Source organism: Mesoplodon mirus (genome assembly GCF_964341445.2).
Source record: "Mesoplodon mirus genome assembly, chromosome: 20".
Classification (NCBI taxonomy): Eukaryota; Metazoa; Chordata; class Mammalia; order Artiodactyla; family Ziphiidae; genus Mesoplodon; species Mesoplodon mirus.
The window spans coordinates 20476535-20495055 of record NC_138996.1 but is presented as its reverse complement, the minus strand read 5'-3'; the positions used below and the strand labels follow the sequence as shown (position 1 = coordinate 20495055).

The 18521-nt window shown below is 44.7% G+C and overlaps 2 protein-coding genes across 6 annotated transcripts in view; both read left to right on the top strand.

Annotated features, from left to right (window-relative positions):
- Nucleotides 1-18521, top strand: part of DLC1 (DLC1 Rho GTPase activating protein) — a 412196-nt gene that overhangs the window by 364511 nt on the left and 29164 nt on the right. For 4 of the 5 annotated variants that reach the window (XM_082608637.1, XM_082608638.1, XM_082608636.1 and 1 more), the window contains one exon: nucleotides 18429-18500. In XM_082608637.1, the coding sequence (XP_082464763.1) occupies nucleotides 18429-18500 (72 nt within the window). Of the gene's footprint in view, nucleotides 1-1466; nucleotides 1877-18428; nucleotides 18501-18521 lie in introns of those variants that run through there. The other variant, XM_082608640.1, reaches the window with a different exon arrangement.
- LOC309795834 (uncharacterized protein) lies at nucleotides 1897-8051 on the top strand. Its single transcript, XM_082608643.1, has 2 exons — nucleotides 1897-7786; nucleotides 8021-8051. The coding sequence occupies exon 1, from the start codon at nucleotides 2726-2728 to the stop codon at nucleotides 3182-3184; it is 459 nt and encodes a 152-aa protein (XP_082464769.1). The 5' UTR covers nucleotides 1897-2725; the 3' UTR covers nucleotides 3185-7786; nucleotides 8021-8051.

Below are 18521 nucleotides of genomic sequence, written 5' to 3'. Positions count from 1 at the left end.
CCCTTGCTTATTTTGGTGTCCCCAGCAGTTCTAAGTAGGTAAAAGCCCTGGAAACACCTGTTAAGTAAAGGAGCCCCTCGCCCTCCAGAGATGCCACTCTTCAGAGCCCAATTCTGGTTTGGGTAAATTAGGAAGTCAGTGGTGAAATGAGTGTTTTTATTTTGTTTTTGAAAAAATGGGGTGAAAGAGTCTTGTGTGTGTCAACTAAGACACAGCTATGAAATCAATACATTTTAAACTATAACCAAGAGACTAAATTCTCCCATTTGTATTTAACCCCACTTAAAAACAGACTGTGCTCCAAGCTTCCATATCCCTTCCCCTTTATATATCTCCATCTAAGACACTATATATATTTCACTTGTTTATTTTGTTTATTGTGCATCTTCCCCACTAGGAAGTAAACTCCAGAAGGGAAGGGATGTTTATATTTTTTGTTCCCTGCTGTATCTCCAGAGCCTAGAACAGTGTTTGGCACATGGTAAATAAATGCTCTGGTTATATTTGTTGAATGAATGAGTTTAGGTTAGTAGTTTTCTTTGCGCAGCGGTAATAGGCAGAAAGCATCAATTAGCCCCAAAGGAAATTTTCATGCAATCCTGGTCTGAGTTTTTAAAAATCTTACAAAGATTATAGTCAATTGTGATCTTTTAAAATGAGGCTTCCTTTTATATCAGGGGTCCTCAAATTGAAGTGCACCAGAATCACCTGAGGGCTTGTAAAAAATGCAGATTCTCAACATCAGAGATTCTAATTCTGCAGTCTAGAGTCCACTCTACTAGTTCCAGGAGCTGCACTGGGTTGTGGCCCAAGGGCCTTGGTTTGGAAAACACTGGTTCTGACTGCACACTACAGAGTCAGCACGTGCTGAGTATAAGTTGTCCCTCTCTACCACAGTGTCAGTTATTTACATCTGCTCTGTACCCCTGTGCACCTTAGCAATGAATGATGAATGTCCCAGGGACAGGTACTCTCCTCCCCATTTTACACATGACGAAACACTGACTCACCCCTACTTCCCCACTTCGCCTCCGTTCCCAGGAATTTATGCGGTTCCCATCAGGAGGAAAGGCAGAATAACAGAGTTAAAAAAAAAAAAAAGTGTGCAAAGCTACCAAGAAAACGATGAGGGGGAAAGTGCGCGGTGTCCCAGCGTGGAGCCCAGACCTCCCCAGCAAGTAAATGCCTCCTGGGTCCAACCTTTGTCTTGCCAATAGTTGGAGAATTTTAGGGGCTTCCCCCTGCAGACTTGCAGCCTGGAGGAAAGCATTCCAGCCCCTGGCGGAGGAGGAGCGGAGCGGGGCGGAGCTAGGAGGGGCGGGGCCAGGGGACTGCCTGAGGCGGTGGCGGGGAAGCCGGGCCGCAGGGAGGAGGGGAGGGGAGGTGTCTGAGCTCGAGGTGGGGGCGGGGCCGGGAGAGCGGGGTGGGGCCTGAGGCCTGCGAGAGGCTGCTGCTGGCTACCCTGGCAGCGGGGAGGAGGCGACGCGCAGGGCCTGGTCCCTCCACTCAGGGGTGGGCGCTGCGGGAGGGCGCGGCCGGCTGGCTACGCGGGAGGCAGAGCGCTCCAGCGGCTCGTGCGAGGGCGCTTCGCTCTGGTCCTGGCCATGGCCGAACTCCCGGGAAGCCAGCGCTGCCGGGCTTCTCGCCCAGCTCCCTGAGCGCTCTCCCTTTTCGATCTCGGACAGACACCAAGTTCTTTCCGGAGTGGCGAGTAAGGATGCGCTGAGGACCGCTGGGTCGCGCGTCTCGGGTGCCGCCGTGGGTCCGGGCGCCGGAGCCGAGCTGCGTGGGGCTGCCTCGATTTCCCCACTGCGCGCCCGCCGTCCCCCGCCGCGCTTGATGTGCAGAGAGAAGCCGGACACCATGATCCTAACACGTAAGCTAGACTTATGCCTTGCCGTCAGGCCGGCCGCAAGAGCCAGCTGCGGAGGGGACCCGCCGCGGAGGAAATGTCACCCTGCCTTGTCAAGTCAGTGCCTGACGTTCTGTGCTTTTGCGGCGCTTTCCGAGGAGGCTCGGAACCGAGTCGCCCGAGTTTCTTGGAGTGGAGGTGGTGGAGTGTGGGGAAAACAAGGGTCGTAGTTCAGGGAGGGAGGTCTTAATCTCGGGTAATGACCCCTGGGGGCTGCGGGCCGGCACGCCCGGTGAGCTCCGGGAAGGGCTGCGGGCTGGAAGGCGACCGTGACTGATGAAGTGAAACCCCAAATAACTTCCCGCCCGAACTGGGGGCGCAGGGCCGGTCCGGGGTCGCAGGACCCGTTGGCTTCCTGCCCAGCTGCGCTGGCGGCCCTTCTATTCTTATTCTAAATCCCAGGCGGTGGCCTCTGGCTCTGAGGGTCGCGGCGCGATCTTCTTTCTACTCTCTTCCCTTCGAGGACCGTTCCGGGCTCGGTACTTGCTGTCCTTCACCATAGAAGTCCAAAATCAGCGTTGACTCCCTTGAGAATCTTATTGAGGGATGTTTAGACCGTAGTGACCCTTGGAAAGTTTTTTTTTTTTAACTACTTTAAATTCACCAAAAAATTGTTTTAATTTCCAGCCGTCTCTGTTCAAGTATTTTAGACGCTGGAAAATAACTCAGGCTTAGCCAGGAAAGTCTCGCTTTGGTGGCTGTCGGCCCCTGGAGAATGTTGGAGGTGTTTAGCCAGTCCAACATGTGGGGCGCCTGCTGGAAGGCTATGCCTTCACGTGCTGGGGAGTTGGATTGGGTTTCCTAAAATGCCCCATGGAGACGCCCACGCCCTTGGCTCCGGAGGAGGCGCCCGCGCGCCGAGAGTCCCGGGGCCGGCGAAAGGAAGGAAGCGCACCGCGCGATCCGGCTTTTTCCGTAGCGAGGCGACGGCCTTTTGGACCCCTGCCCCACTCTGTGTCCCTGTCCGCACCTCCAACGTCGCGGGCCGAGCCTTTGATCCTTCGAGAGGAGTTACACCTCTGGCCACGGCAAACCGACGCCGCCACGTGTAACTTACTGTCTCCGCGCTACTTCCCAGCGCACAGCCCCTGTCTCGAGGGGAGTCAGAGCGAGCCCGGAGTGAGGCCGGCGGGGTGGGAATCCTGGGTCTGCAGCCTGCTTGCTGGGCGAATCTGGGAATTGACAGGACCTCTCTGTACCTCCTTCATCTGCAACATGGGGGTAATAACTGTGTTTACTGCGTGGGGAGGTGTTGAGGATCAAACGAGCTAATACAAGGGCTTAGCCCAGTGTCTGGGACTGATGTTCAGTACCCAATTTGTGCTAATTAGTGTGGAAGTAAACCCCTGCATATAGTCATTAATCTGTACTGTGGAGAAGAAAACCTTTCCTCATGCTTGCGTTGACTGAGTCATTTTACACTCAACTTGGTTAGCAAATGGGTACATTCTTAGGATTCAGAAGCTGCCTCAGTGATTGCCGGGTGAGATGGAGGAATGCAGTCCAGACAGAGCCATCCGTTATGCAAAGATGCATGAGGGCGGAATATATGACGCATTTGGATGGAAAAAAATCACAGCTATGGAGAAGGCAGAATACTGAGTCTCAAATTACATTTTTTTTGCAAAACTCTGTTTGCTGAAGGGATGAGGGAAAATAATAGCCCAGCAGAACTCTGGATGTAAATCTATCAGCAGCTCCAAGAGGTTGACTAATTCAGCATCCATCTGGACTGCAGGCTGGTCCTCCACAGAGATAATTTGCCGAGCATAAGTGTGGAATTAATGGAGGCACCCAGTGCCATCTTGGCTTGCAGACTGCAGCAGATGGTCCGAAGGGTGCCCCGTAAGTCAACAGCCCCCCTAATAGAACTAAAGTCCTAGGAAATGAGTGTCAAATAGTTAGCAGATGTGCGTTCAGACGTTATTTCGAGACGTTTTCTGAGAAAATGTTGGCGATTGCATGTATTAATTTTTATTGTGGCCTGCCAGATTTACAGCGTGGTCCAATCCTAGGTGCATATTTTTTTCATTAGCACTACTGTTCAGAGTTTAAAATGAAGCACAGCAGACTTTCTCTCCCAGCTGTTTTTAAAAGTTTGCTTTTGACAAAAACAGATTTTATTTTACTTCAAGCCACCTTACACCAGGGGGCCACAACCCCGGGCCCGCGGACCCATACCGGTCCGTGGCCTGTTAGGGACCTGGCCGCACAGCAGGAGGTGAGCGGCTGGGGAGCGAGCGAAGCTGCATCTGCTGCCGCCCAGCGCTCCGCATCACTCGCGTTACTGCCGGAACCATCCCCCCACCCCGGTCTGTGGAAAAATTGCCTTCCACGAAACCGGTCCCTGGTGCCAAAAAGGTTGGGGACCGCTGCCTTACACCAGACTTACTGGAAGCTCAAGAAAGGGGACTGACTTGGTTTCCCTACTCCGCAGAATGAGATTAAGTAGCTTCCAACTTGACCTTTCCCAAGAGTGGATGAGAAACGACATTTCAGTGACTAACTTATGTCTTAACTTCCTAATTGTGGATCTTATGAGAAACACCATTTACCTCCTTAAAGAATGTAAACGTTAAACTGTTAAGCAATTAACTATGGCTAAGCGAAGGCGGTGTTCCAAGTTTTAATACACTGGACTAATCAAAGGATTTTCCTATAGTTTTGGAGCAAAGGTTCTGAGAGACCGGATGCCCCTTTAAAACTAAAGCCTTTTTTCCTTTATTTTGTTATTGTTCTATATTGTAGTTCAAAAACCAAAGACCAAGCAAAGTTTAAGGGCGTTTTTACATTAAAGGGGGATGTTTGGTTGCTTCTGGAAAATATACCAGATTAATAGAAAAGCATGTTATGATTAAACAATTTATCACTGTGAAGTGGGTGAAAAATGTAGATAGTACTTACTTAAACTCTTCCTTGTAAAACTAGCGTGGGGCTTTAAAGAGGGCATGGGAGGCCCCAGTGAGATGCCTTGCAATCAGAAGCTTGGTGGGATTCCAAGAGGTGGTTTTAAATACAAAAATAAGTACTTGGGTTTCCCTTGGTGTCCCCATGGAGATTTTAAGCCATGATGCAACGTTCAAATGAGAGTGGTATTTTTATGACTTAGGTGGGTAAATATGCAATTTGAAAATATTCAGGGGAGGGTGATTTGGTTTAGAAGAATGGGGGCATCCAAAGTACAGTGGGTGAAGTGAATTGTACTTTTCTGAAGAGAGCCTTGTGCTGGACAGGATGGTCCAGTATTGTAAACACGCGTTTCTCATGCTTAGCTCTCCTTCCTAGCAACAGGAAGACGGAAATGAGGCCATGCAAAAAAAAAAAAAAAAAAAGACCCTGAAGGTTCCAGACAATACTTGACCCACCCTAGCATTCACCCTGTACAACCAGAGGACTTGCAAAAGTAAAAATAACTTCAGATGTTTCCCCTTCCTCCCTGGACATTGCCAAATCGCTAAAGACCGAATTCTTAGTGCTTTAGAACATTATAGCACAAGCTGGCCCATGGTGCAACTGTCAGGGAGGCTCACATCATGCCAAGCCTGTTGAAATTCTAAAGCAGGGGAGACCCGGGGAGAAGGGTGATTTTCATTTTTAAAGTTGGCTTAGTCTAATACTTAGAATTATATGAGTTAGAATCCAGTGGAGGAGAGAGAATTTAATTTCTAAACTCAGTCCAGCACTGTGTCCTAAAAAGCACAGTCCCAAGTGCCTCTTTTCCATGGCCATGAAATTAGGAGGAAAATGCTTTTCTGCAGTGGATTTTCACAATTGTCTGTGTATCTGATTGTGTGGCCATTGTGTAGGGAGGAGTTCCGGGACTTGAGGGTAATTCTTACTCTTTTAAGAAGGGCAGTGCTGTAGGGTTAAAATATGTCTTATAGGAATGAATGGCTGGAGTGAGTACAATCGGTGGTGTTTTCTTGTCGCCTCAAAGTAGTCAGAAATCTAATTGATGTAAAAGGGGTAAGATTCCCAGACGAGAAAGGCTCTTCCTGTCTGTTTGTACTTTTCCTTGCGGGAGCCTGTGTTGCTGTTAAGGATTATCATGATCAATGATAAGTAGGGTGTAGTCCTGCTGGGGCTTCTTTAATTAGGTCTACTGTGTCTTAACATTTTTTTCACTAGCTATTCCCTTCTTGCCATCATAATTAACAATGGGTAGGAAGAAAGTCTTGAGTTTTTAGCCCGTAGATAGATAGATAGATAGATAGATACACACACATATATATATATATTTTATAGTCTCATAAACAATAGTCATCCTTCTCTAGTGTGGATACTCCTTTTTAATTTTTATTAAAAATCCACAGACTTTTGACAGAATAGTAATAACATTATAGAAGCTAAAATTTATTGTGAAGTTTGCTTTCATTGTCACATGTAATCTTCACGGCAACCTCACAAAGTAGATATAATTATTCCCATTTTACAGATGAGGAATCTGAGGCTCGGCGGAGTTAAATACCTTGCCTGAGATCACCTACTGTACATGATAGCTAGGATTTCATCCAGGTGTGTGTGGCTGTAGATTCCAGTTATGGACATATATTTGGCAGGAGTTGATTCAATTGAGGAAACAATATTTGGTGGCCAAATAGAACCTTGCAATTACTTTGCAGTTTCCTAGGGGGCTTGTGCTGGTAGGTAGAGAGCTGAAATGTTAGGGTCCCAGGTTGACAAATGAGTGGTTTCTGCGTCCTGTCTCAAGGGCCTCATGAATGGAGAACTCGAGCCTCTGTCTTTACTATTTGGGGAAGGGGGTTGGGATACCATTTTCTAGCCCCTATTGACTGTACTGAACAGTGCTTTCTTCAGTGAAAGTATTCCAAAATAATATTTCTAAGGGAAAGTTTTCTCCCAGACGTCACTGAAAACATTTTGAATGGCATCTTGGAAAGGCCTACCTACCAGGAAATAATGTTCTTGGGCACCAAAAGGTAAAATATTATTCCTCGCTAAAGTCAAACCAACACACAATGGGAATCATTCCTCTAATCCTTCATCCTTGTTTTTTAAAATGCTGCTACTAGAGTGAGTTTCATAGTGGAAAGTAAGCTCCTTTTCTGTCCACACATACCTCAACTTGATGGCCTTCTCACGTCTTACCCCCTCCCACCTCCAGGAGAAAAATCAAAGGCGAACTGAAGGCTGAGGTCAGTGCGTGGAGTCCTCAGATGCCTTTGACACCTCCCATCCACATTTTGTTCTCTTCCCTGCCCCACCTCTGAGTGTCCTGTGGAGAGGGCTGGAGGCTGCTTCCTGCAGCTCGACAGAAAGGCGCCTTCCTCCTCCTTGTAGGAGTCTCTAGAGGATGTCTGAGGGACAAAAGTTTTCCACACCCTGAATTTGTAGCATTTCCCAGGCTGCAGCACTTAGGAAGCCAGAGAGGAAGGGACCTGGGAGGTGCAGTCCAGCCGAAGTAGATAGAAGATGCAGAAATTCTGAAATCATCTTCACCTGCCCTCCTGAGTTTGGAGAAATCATCAACTCATAAAAGGACATCTCCTCACAACTCCCCTTTTCAAACTATGTGGCACCAGAAAGGGATCTTGTATTGTGCTCATGCATTTGTAAAAGTCATTCCATGTGAAATTCCAGAACTTTGCAAAGGCAGCCTGGAAAAACATTGCCTCTTCCCTACTGGGGGCAGCTGAGTTGCCTGGAAGTTCAATGACTAGTCCAAGGTCATATGTGAGTTGAATGGAACTTCAGACCCCTTCCTGCCCCCATGTGTAAACAAAACGGGGAAACAACAAAATAAGGATCTTAAGGTGTTTGTCGGAAAAATGTATGTTATAAAACCAGTAATGTTCTTAAACTAAACAGATGGACCTGAGTCACATTTTGACCAGTAGATTTTGTGTGTTTGGGGTGCTGGGTGTCATGAGCGATTTTTTTTTTTTTTTTTTTTTTTTTTTTTTGCTGTGCGCGGGCCTCTCACTGTTGTGGCCTCTCCCGTTGCGGAGCACAGGCTCTGGACGCACAGGCTTAGCGGCCATGGCTCACGGGCCCAGCCGCTCCGCGGCATATGGGATCCTCCCAGACCGGGGCACGAACCCATATCCCCTGCATCGGCAGGCGGACTCTCAACCACTGCGCCACCAGGGAGGCCCTCATGAGCGATTTTGATGAAAATAATTCTTCAGCTCACCTAGAAAACAGTAATACTTATTCTTCTTACACCTTTCGCACAAAACTGAGAAAGTCACATTGAACACAGGCATACCTTGGAGGTATTGCAGGTATTCGGTCCCAGACCACAGGAATAAAGCAAGTCACGTGAATTTTTTTGGTTTCCCAGTGCATATAAAAGTGATGTTTATGTTATACTCTAGTCTGTTAAGTGTGTAATAGCATTATGTCTAAAAAACAATATACATACCTTAATTTTTTTTAATGCTGTTGGAAAAGTGGCCCCAATAATAGACTTGATCAACACAGGGTTGCCACAAACCTTCCATTTGTAAAAACTGCAGTATCTACAAAGTACAGTAAAATGAGGTCTGCCTGTAGTGTTTCCTGTTTGAGGTTAGACATAGGAGTGGCTAAAAGCTGCTTGTATTAACCAGTATGCCATGTTTTTATTTTCATTGGTCTTTGATAAGGCAACTTGATGTTTCATTCAATTCTAGATCTTTTTTCTCTGTCAGGATGCGCTGAAATATGAGTGAACAGTTTCTTTAGAATCTCTCACTATTCTCCTTATTTCTAACTTAAGGTTTTTTGTAACACTAAAATTTGCACAATATTTTATCTCTCCTGTGCTATAACGCTGTAGAACTTAGGGAAAAAGCCAAAGATTGGGAGGGGTTGTTTAGTAGAATAAGCTTTGCTAACATATGTAAAAGAAAGACTTGATGAGCCTGTCAGTCTTTAATGGTGAAGATAGGGGGGTAGGTGTTATTTTAGGTTTGTGACCAGGTATTTTTGCCTTGAAAAATAAGTTTAAAAGGAATTGGATTATATAATCCTAAACCATGTACTTCACTTAATGAAAAAAATGAGGCTCAGAAAAATAAGGCCCTTAAAGTTGGTTTAAGATTGTTTCCTTTCTTGAAATTATTTTCTTAATCTACCCAGTTATCATCTTTAAAGGACTTAGTATTTAAAGAGCTATTTCAAGTCACTTTTCTTAGTAATGCATGGTTTGAAATACATAAATATTTGATGTAGAATACTAGAAGTGTGTGTGTGTGTGTAAATGGAAGTTTTTTTTGCCCCACCCCAGATTGAAATGAAGTAGAAAGATGTGATGATGCAGTATCCATTTCCTTAATAGTTTATTTTCATTTCAGTTTGACTATTTTGTGTTGGGTAGTAAGTGCCAATTTTTGATTCATTGGGAGATATTTTCTGTTCCTGGAAATAACTAGATCAACTGAAGTCTGGAGTGCCTGAAGGCACCTGGTCATGCCTGGGCTTAAATGAATACAGAGCTGTTTGCCTTTGCAAGGGAAGGGCATATATTTTTTGATATGAGCTACTTGCTTTTTCCCGGTTTGTGTGTTAAAAACTGTGTTTTGCAAACACTTGACCTAAATGATCCCCAAAGGGGATTTCAATTCATTTAACTCTGCATTGCTAGAGTGTGGCCTCCTGTGCAGAATCTCAGGTGTAGGTTTGTCTTGTGTGTCCCAAGTTTTCCATTTTTCGAAGCAGAGCCATTTATTAAGTTGTCATCACATCATTGGGGGAAATAGGTCCTTTTTTCCCCCTTTATGTTATTTCTAGGAATGTTCTTCACTAGAAAGCAACATATCTGCCTCCAAATCTCAAGCAGGAGGCGGGGAAAAAAACTTAAAAAGAGAACTCCCTCAAAACTCCCAGTTCTTACTTGTACTGGAAAAGTCTAGTGATTTAAAAGTGAGGGTGATCTTTGTAGGCAAGACTGCAGTGTGCAGGAAGTTCTCTAAACGGGAGTGAGGCCTGGGTGGCTCTGGACCTTAAGCAAATTACCTAAACTTTGGACCAGCTTCCTCATTTGTAAAGAGAAAACATGAAAAGTTCCAAGATGCTTTCCAGCCCCCAATTCACTGGTTAGGTAGATGCCAGGATGGTGCTATTAACTGAAACACAAATGTACAGGATCAATCAACAAAGTAAAACTCAAAGTTTTCTTTGGGTTGAAGTGTTTTCTTCCTATAAAGACTAACTTTAGTTTGAGGGTTGTAGATATACATATGCAAAAACACCTAGAGTTTTCTTTTTCTTTTTTTTTTTTTTTTGCGGTATGTGGGCCTCTCACTGTTGTGGCCTCTCCCGTTGCGGAGCACAGGCTCCGGACGCGCAGGCTCAGCGGCCATGGCTCACGGGCCCAGCCGCTCTGCGGCATGTGGGATCTTCCCAGACCGGGGCACGAACCCGCGTCCCCTGCATCGGCAGGCAGACTCTCAACCACTGCGCCACCAGGGAAGCCCCAACACCTAGGGTTTTGGGTTCTCTGTAATATGAACATTGGCTTCATAGGACAAATAAAGAAATTGATCTATTAAGAAGCAAATTAGATACTTCAGCAATAAACCAGTAAATTTACAAAATTGGAGAACTTACTGTTGATCTAATTTTTTGAAGGAAGAAGGATGTCTCCATGTAATTGATGATAAATCTGGAAAATTAACAGAAATGGAACCTAGTCTAAAGGTTGTCTTAGAGAGCAAGGGAAATGGGCATAAAGGAATTCTTAGAGTCAGAAACTTAGGGAATTTACAAAGCCTATGTCAATCCCACATTTTACAGATGAGGAAACCGGTCCAGAGAGATTATTTTCTTAAGGCTGCTTAACTAAGCAATGGATTCTTTCCTGGACCTATTTTTCTGAGCTGTCACAGGTCATACCTTGCCCCCTTTCTGTGATGGATTCTTAGAAGGAACTTGGGAAACTCAGAGGCAAAGCTCTTTTACATCCGAGGAAATAGTGTTGGTTGCTCAGTGGGTAACCAGGCTAAGGAGAGGCTCCTATCTGCTCTGTGGCGTACCCCGCTTTCCACTGCATGCCTCCCCTTCCTTTGTTCTCTGTTACAGTAAATTGAGACTACGTACCATTCCTTCACACACACCTGTGTTTTGCCAGCTCTCCGCTTAGCTTATTCTCTTTTATTCCAAATCTCCTCTCCCGCAATCCAATCTTATATAAAAGATCATAAGGCCTCCTTAAATAAAGGCTGAGCATTAAAATGAGTGCCCAAGCAACCCCCTCCCTCTCTCCCCCTCCCACCTCTGAATTCATACGTGTGTTTCCTTTGTCACATCACAATCTCCTCTGTACTATACAGAAGTGTTTTAGCTTACTATTTTCTTTTTCTTTCTTTTTTTTCTCCTCTCCTTCCTCCCTCCCTCCCTCCTTCCCTCCCTTCCTTCCTCCTTCCTTCCTTCCTTCCTTTCTCTTTAAGAAAAAGCTGTGTGAGAATAGTGTATTTCAAATGGGTTGCTTTGGGACGTAACAAATAGTAGTTTTTAAAATAGAGTGGAAAAATGTCAGACTGCATTACTTATTGTAAGTGTTATTTGGGGAAACTTGTTTCAGTTTTATATATGCATATACACACATGTGTTTGTGTACATGAATGGGTGCATATATACACATATGCATATATGTGTGTGCCAGGTTACAATGTAAAACGTGTTTCTTATGGTGGATCCTGGTCTGAAAAATTAAGGCAGCTTCACTAGAAGGAAATCACATTGCAGTTTATTTATTTATGTAATACTTATTTGTCGAGTAACTACTGTGTCCGCTACACTGTTGGCAGTGCTTGGGGTATATCAAAGAGTAAAACAGGCAAAGAAACTGGCCTCTTGCGAGTTTGCAGAGGGGTGAGACAAAATAAACGCAATAAATGTTTTGGAAGAAGAAAAAATAAAGCAGGAAAGGGGGCATGGGGTGTGTGAGATCAGTGAGGCTGGATCCGTTAGCCCGTGGTAGATGGGGTGACAGAGGGGTAGAGGAAGGAGCTGGGACGGGTGGGCCATCGCTAGACCTCTGGCTCTCACCTGTGAAGTGGGGATTCTTTGGTGCTGCCCAGACAGGGTCCCTTGGGACTTAAATACAGGGATCTCAGAAGAGCCCTTAGGAAACCAGTTCATTCCTAAGTAGAGGATCATCTGACATCACGCCCTCAACTGTGAATTACCTTTCCCTTTGGCTTCCAGCTTCAGGGCAGGAACCTGTGCCTTTGATTGTCCCTGAGCACGGCTGGCAGCACAGACAGTGGATGTTCAATAAATAAATATTGAGTTAAGGGGGGAAATGAAGGGTGAGTGGCTTCACGTACATGTGTGGCTGTACTAGAATATATCTAAAGGTGGATTGGGGTCAGCTCCTGTGAGGCCAGATGGCCTAGAAACTGAATTAGTATTGACCGGTCTTCCAAAAGCTTCCTAACTGGTTTCTTTCAGAATAGGCACAGCAAATGTTTAGAATTTTTTTAGGCTTCTGAGGGTAGGAATGTTGCTAGTGGCTAGTCATAATCTTTGCTGTGATTAGATAACAGAAGAGTTTAATAAATATTAATATATACGTTGTGCTATCTGACTTAGCCCAACCAGGAATTCACTTTACATAGGTAACTCCCGATAACCGGTCTTTGACAGTGTGTGTGCTGAACATTTATTTTTATTAATTGCAAAAAGACAGGGGTTTAAGTTGTAGTTTTTTTAGCCCGTCTTTGAAGAAAGGGAAATTTTAATGGATTATTTTCCTTCAAACAAATGTATGTGTGCTTCCAATGTGGAAAAAGTAGTCTTTCAAGATATACAAATGAATTAAGAAGCTTCTGGTATTTGCACCTCACCATACCGAGGAAGGTGGGGGAGAGGGGTTGATGGGGTGCAGAGGGGGAATTTGTTTGCGGCAGGAGGGAGAAGAGATAAAGAACTTGAAGTGTTAAGAGAGCGTATGCATCCTGCGAACCCCAAGGAATTCAGGAAGACGGTAGCAGAGCTTGCATTTGGAGACCTTCCAGGAGCGGAATGGCTGGCCAGAGGCCGGGTTAAGGCGGCCGTGGGTCTGCTGAGGAGTCGGGACTGTATTGTATGTGAAAGGCAGTGGAGAGGCACGGAAGAATTCTAAGCAGAGGAGTGACAGGGTGAATTATGTATTTCATACAAATCAAGCCAGGGCTCAGGAACCCTTTGGACTAGGGTAGATTTCTTGGGGGCAGGGGTTATCAGAGAGTTCAGAGAGTTCAGTTGGAAGGCTGTTAGGATAACTGGGGAAGAAAGAGTCTGGGATAAAGGCATGCAAAGAAATGTTGTCTGGTTCAGTGGTTCCCAATCCTGGCTACCTTTACATTTACCTAGGAGCTTTTTATTTGTTTTGTTTTGTTTTGCGGTACGCGGGCCTCTCACTGTTGTGGCCTCTCCCGCCGCGGAGCACAGGCTCTGGACGCACAGGCTCAGCGTCCCAGCCGCTCCGCAGCATGTGGGATCTTCCCGGACCGGGGCACGAGCCCGCGTCCCCTGCATCGGCAGGCGGACTCCCAACCACTGCGCCACCAGGGAAGCCCCAGGAGCTTTTTAAAAAAGATGCTGTTTGGGCTTCTCTGGTGGCGTAGTGGTTGAGAGTCCGCCTGCCGATGCAGGGGACGCGGGCTCGTGCCCCGGTCCGGGAAGATGCCACATGCCGCGGAGCGGCTGGGCCCGTGAGCCATGGCCGCTGAGCCTGCGCGTCCGGAGCCTGTGCTCCGCGGCGTGAGAGGCCACAACAGTGAGAGGCCCGCGTACCGCAAAAAAAAAAAAAAAAAAAAAAAAAAAGATGCTGTTTGTGCCCTCCCTAGACGGAAATCAGAATACCTGGGAGTGGATAGTGGTGGGTGGTTTTAGAAAGCTCCGCAAGGTGATGACTATTAGGATCCAAGGCTCAGAGCCACTGAGATCAAGTGTCTGAGGCTGTGGTTTGCTTCTTTGCCCTGTGAAACCCACCTGCCCGGGGAAGTTAGGCTGTTGGTGCCCAGCTGTACGGCAGTCCTGTAAAATTGGCCACCTTAACAGAGGCGAGAGAACTGATCATTTGAAGTAATTACTCCTTCCATTTGAAGGAATTTTTGTGACCAGGGAAGGAATCTTGGTTCAGATCAGAAAGCACTGCCTGCCTTCACACAGTTGACGTGCTTCTCCATGGCCGTAAGAACATCAACATTTCCATGGATCTTTGCCCGCAAGTCTTGCCATAGTTGGGGGAATCCAAGGGATCTAGAAAATGTTTGAATTTTCTTACATTCCTCCAATTCCTTAGAATTTTATTTAAGAGGTAAAGTCCATGTAGCATTTGCCTTGAGCCCTGATTTCAGGAGCACATTGCAAAGAAGGCAGGAAGCAAGCACGAGGGTTCGCACTGTGAAGGTAGAGCAAAGGGAAGATGGAAGTAATCACATCCTGCTTCGACCCAATTACCATTGCTCAGCCGCTAAGATCAGCGAGTTCAGTGGAATGATGACGGTGTTGGGGAATTTCTGTCTGACTTACTGTTGAGAGGTAAGGGGAAGACAGGGTCATCCCGTCATGCCAGGAAGCATGCAAATATGGCCTAATGGTTCCCAAGCCTTACGCCAAAGGTGTCCTGAACCTCATTCATCTAATACAACTAATTATTAAAGGTGGTGCCAATAAAAATTTCCTGTTTCCTCCTTCACACATTTGTCTGTTGTTTGCTAAGAGAAAACCCAAGTCTAAAAGTGTCATTGTATTTCCACTGTATTTCCAGTTTCTGATGGCACTTCTGCCTGGTGGGGAATGTTTTTTTTAAAACCGTGCTGATAGTTTTTCATTCGACCACTGAAGGAAAAGTCACACCCTGAGAACTGGTTAGAGGCCTCCAAAAACAGGCATGGGGAGTTAAACTGACAGCAGTATGCAACATTTACCTGGTTTTGTTTAATATTTTAAATGTTGTTCACTGTTACACGTTTTTTCAGGAAAATCCAGTGTTGCTCATTTCTGCAAGTCTTAGCTCTCTTGTTCACTAGGGCATTTGAATGGAAAGGAAGCTTGTTTTCGAGGAGAGCTGGTTGTTTCTCCACTTGTTTCTTCATCTGCATATCTTGGGCATGATATTCCCAGCCCATGTGGGATGATATTCACACCCCACGTGTTAGGATCAGTACGAGGAGTCAAGGAATTCATATGCTTTAAGTACTTAAACTGGGCCTTGTGCACAGTCAGTGCTCAAGCAAAGTTAGCCATTGACAGAATTGTCAGGAGGCATCTGGGAAGACTTCCTAGAGGAGGTGGCGCTTGGACTAGGCCTTGAAGGATAATGAGGGGATAGGAGACAATTTCCAGCCAGGGATGTGTAGGGAGATGAGGAAGGACCAAGTTTACTTTGGCTGGGGTATGGAGGGAGTACAGGGAGCCGAACGATTCGTTTGGATGCCACATGGAGAACCTTGAAAACCTAGGGAGATGTTTAGACTTGATTTTCTAAGCAGTGGAGCTCCAGGGAAGTTTTTGCAGGGGAGACGAGATCAAAACTGTAATGCAGGAAGTTTGATGAGGCAGGGTTGGTGGCTGGAGTCTCAGAGAGGAGAGAATTGGAAACTTGGAGTTTCAGTTAGGATAAGAGTCAAAGTTGTGACCTAGATCCAGGGAACTAGAAGGGGTAAATCCCTACCTGACCTGGATGTAGACATAGTTTCATTTCATGTTAAATAAAATGGAAATACTGATTTTTTAAAAATCAGTACTTAGATCGTTATCATTTTCACTTGGTAACTGGAAGGGGGTGAGAGTGAAGTCAGTAACTGCCTCATTTATTAAAAAATCAGTGACAGTTGGGCTTCCCTGGTGGCGCAGTGGTTGAGAGTCCGCCTGCCGATGCAGGGGACACGGGTTCGTGCCCCGGTCCGGGAAGATCCCACATGCCGTAGAGCGGCTGGGCCCGTGAGCCATGGCCGCTGAGCCTGCGCGTCCGAAGCCTGTGCTCCGCCACGGGAGACGCCACAACAGTGAGAGGCCCGCGTACCGCAAAAAAAAAAAAAAAAATCAGTGACAGCTTTTTACAATTTTTACAATTTTCTAATTCTGATTTCTGTAGAAACAGTGGGTTTAAGTTCTCATTTATTATTATGCAGCCTAAGTTTTCATGAATGGACTTTGTTGAATGTAAACTAGATACAGGCTTGTCTGTTTCCCATGGTTTCATATCTAAAAGAAAGATATTCTCATCTATTTTAGGGAAAGGAAAAATCAGGTAAAATTACTAATCTCTGTAGTTCTTGGAAGTGCTGCTTTTTAGCCATTGTAGACCTTTCATTAAATTATCTGCTGAAGAAGCAAACCTTGGCCTGTTCACATCATTTCTTTCTAACCAACTGGCCCTAAGAAGAGTGGCTGTGTGAACACAGCTTTTTAGATCGATTTTGGTCATTTGGGGGCATTTCTTTTTGTAGTGGTAGGAAATGAATAAAGATGACAACACAGCAGTAGGCATTTATGTGTTCCTGAAGTCACATGGGGCCTTAAGTGAATAATATATGTGAAAACACTTTGTGATTTGTAAAGTATTATATAAATTTAAAGGTTTTTTTAGAAAAATAATACCTTATATCTTTCGTGCCTCTTGGCATGAAGCCATTTTAATAAGAAATCAGGAACATTCTCTAAATAGGTGGTGATACTGGCTGGAGAATTGTGTCCAGTTAAGGCATGTGTGTGTGTGTGTGTGTGTGTGTGTGCGCACATGCGCATGTGCACTGATCTGTTGTCATATTTGAATATAGGCCAGAAAGGGTGGACGTTGAGAATTTCTGGCCACTCACCACTTATTAAGTAAAACATTTAAAAAGCAAATACATTTACTTTTTAGCAATCTGTTGTTCGATGTCTAACAATGTGTTCAATGGAAATAACCTCCAGATAGTCAGAAGAAGTAAGATATTTAAAATATTTTTAAAAAACAAAAGACTTCGCTTTTTTTCTTTCCATATCTATCTTTGAGCGAGGGCCATGGGGATAGAGAAAAAAGTAGTTTCCACATCCTTTAAAATAAAATGTTGAGCTTTTTATATGTTTTTCCAGCAATATAGTTCTCTGGAAAATGTTTATTTTATGATTTTATTTAAAGCTTCAGTAATTCCTTTCTGAAACAAGATATGGTTATAAATACATGAAAAAATGTTAGCGCAGGTAATTCACATTGGACAATTCTATGATTTAGTACAAACATCAAGATTCTTACACATTCATGTCACTCTATCCTTCTTCCCCAAATTCAGTCCTGAATCTTGTGTTTTATGATGCTACTTTCATCGCCACACTGAAAAGATTCATGAAAGTAATAAACCTTGCCCTGTCATTTATTGCTTCTCTGCTGCCATAATTGTTTTTGTTTGGGTATTAACTAACTCATCAGAAGATAGCAGCAAGGCTTTTATCTTTGGCACGTTCGTTCAATAAGGACATTCCTACTTGCTTTAATGAATTTGAGTGTTCTTAATTCTCTTTTCTTTAAAGACTCAAGGAACTCATAAAATAATAGTTTAAAAAATGCTCTGGAACTATAAAGTTACTAGACAAAAGTGATATATATATATATAAGTTACTAGACAAAAGTGATATATACATACTTCTCTATGATGGACTGTCCACCTCCTATCTGGCTCAGAGGAGAGATGCATAATGAAGATTTGAATCTGGAATAAATTAAGCAATGTTGAGACATTTATAAATGAGTGAATAGCCTTACATACCTTAAGTACTCTAAGAGTCTGAGGAAGGTGGGAAGAGGATTGAAAGAATATTCTTTGTGCAAACTGAGAAACTAATGACTGTGCCGACCTCCACTGTGAGTCAGTTTTAATGGGATTGTAAATAAGTGCTTGAGTGAATTTGAACGCAGGTTTGTCAGTTGCTCTTGGCCTTTCTGTTTATCAATACTATCTATGAGCTGTTAACCACGGGGAAGTAGAAGCTTTATTAGGCATCTCAGCCTGCTGAGATTGTGGGGTTTATTGACTTAATGCCCTCCAGGGCCCCTGACCGCCCAGACTTCTCTTACTGCCTGATGCACCCGAAGGCACACCTTCACAGCCCCTGGGCAGTTAACACGCATCCCATTGGGTGGCAGAAGTCAGTCCCTTTGGTCAAGTTAGTGTTCTTCCAGGGTGTCAGATGTACTTGGTGGCCTTTTATTGATGTGAAAAGTAAAGCAAGTTAGTCCATCTAGGCCTAAAATTAATAATTATTTAATCCTTCTTCAACTTTCTCATTAAGCCCTATTTTCTTAATCATTTATAACCAGAACACAGAAGCAGCGCAGAGTAACTTACTGCTGGGGCTCCATTTTTTTTTTTTTTTTTTAAAGAAAGATGGATAATTACATGTATTTTTTAAAGTCTGAAAAGATGCACAAAAATCTAAACCATTTGAATAAGTGGATTTTCTTTTTCGCTTTTTGCTTATCCCTTATCAACAGATGTCGTCTTTTGCTTATATAACAAAACCAGAGTTTATTAAGGAAGAAGAAGTACGCTGAGTTACACATGACTAACATGTTTATCTGTCCTCTGTTCTATTCTAGAAATTGAAGCCAAAGAAGCTTGTGATTGGCTACGGGCAGCAGGATTCCCCCAGTACGCCCAGTTGTATGAAGGTGAGCCGGGAATGCCATTCT

Coding starts and splice junctions, on each gene's coding strand:
- LOC309795834 (XM_082608643.1), top strand. CDS start 2,726: ATGGAGACGCCCACGCCCTTGGCTCCGGAGGAGGCGCCCGCGCGCCGA.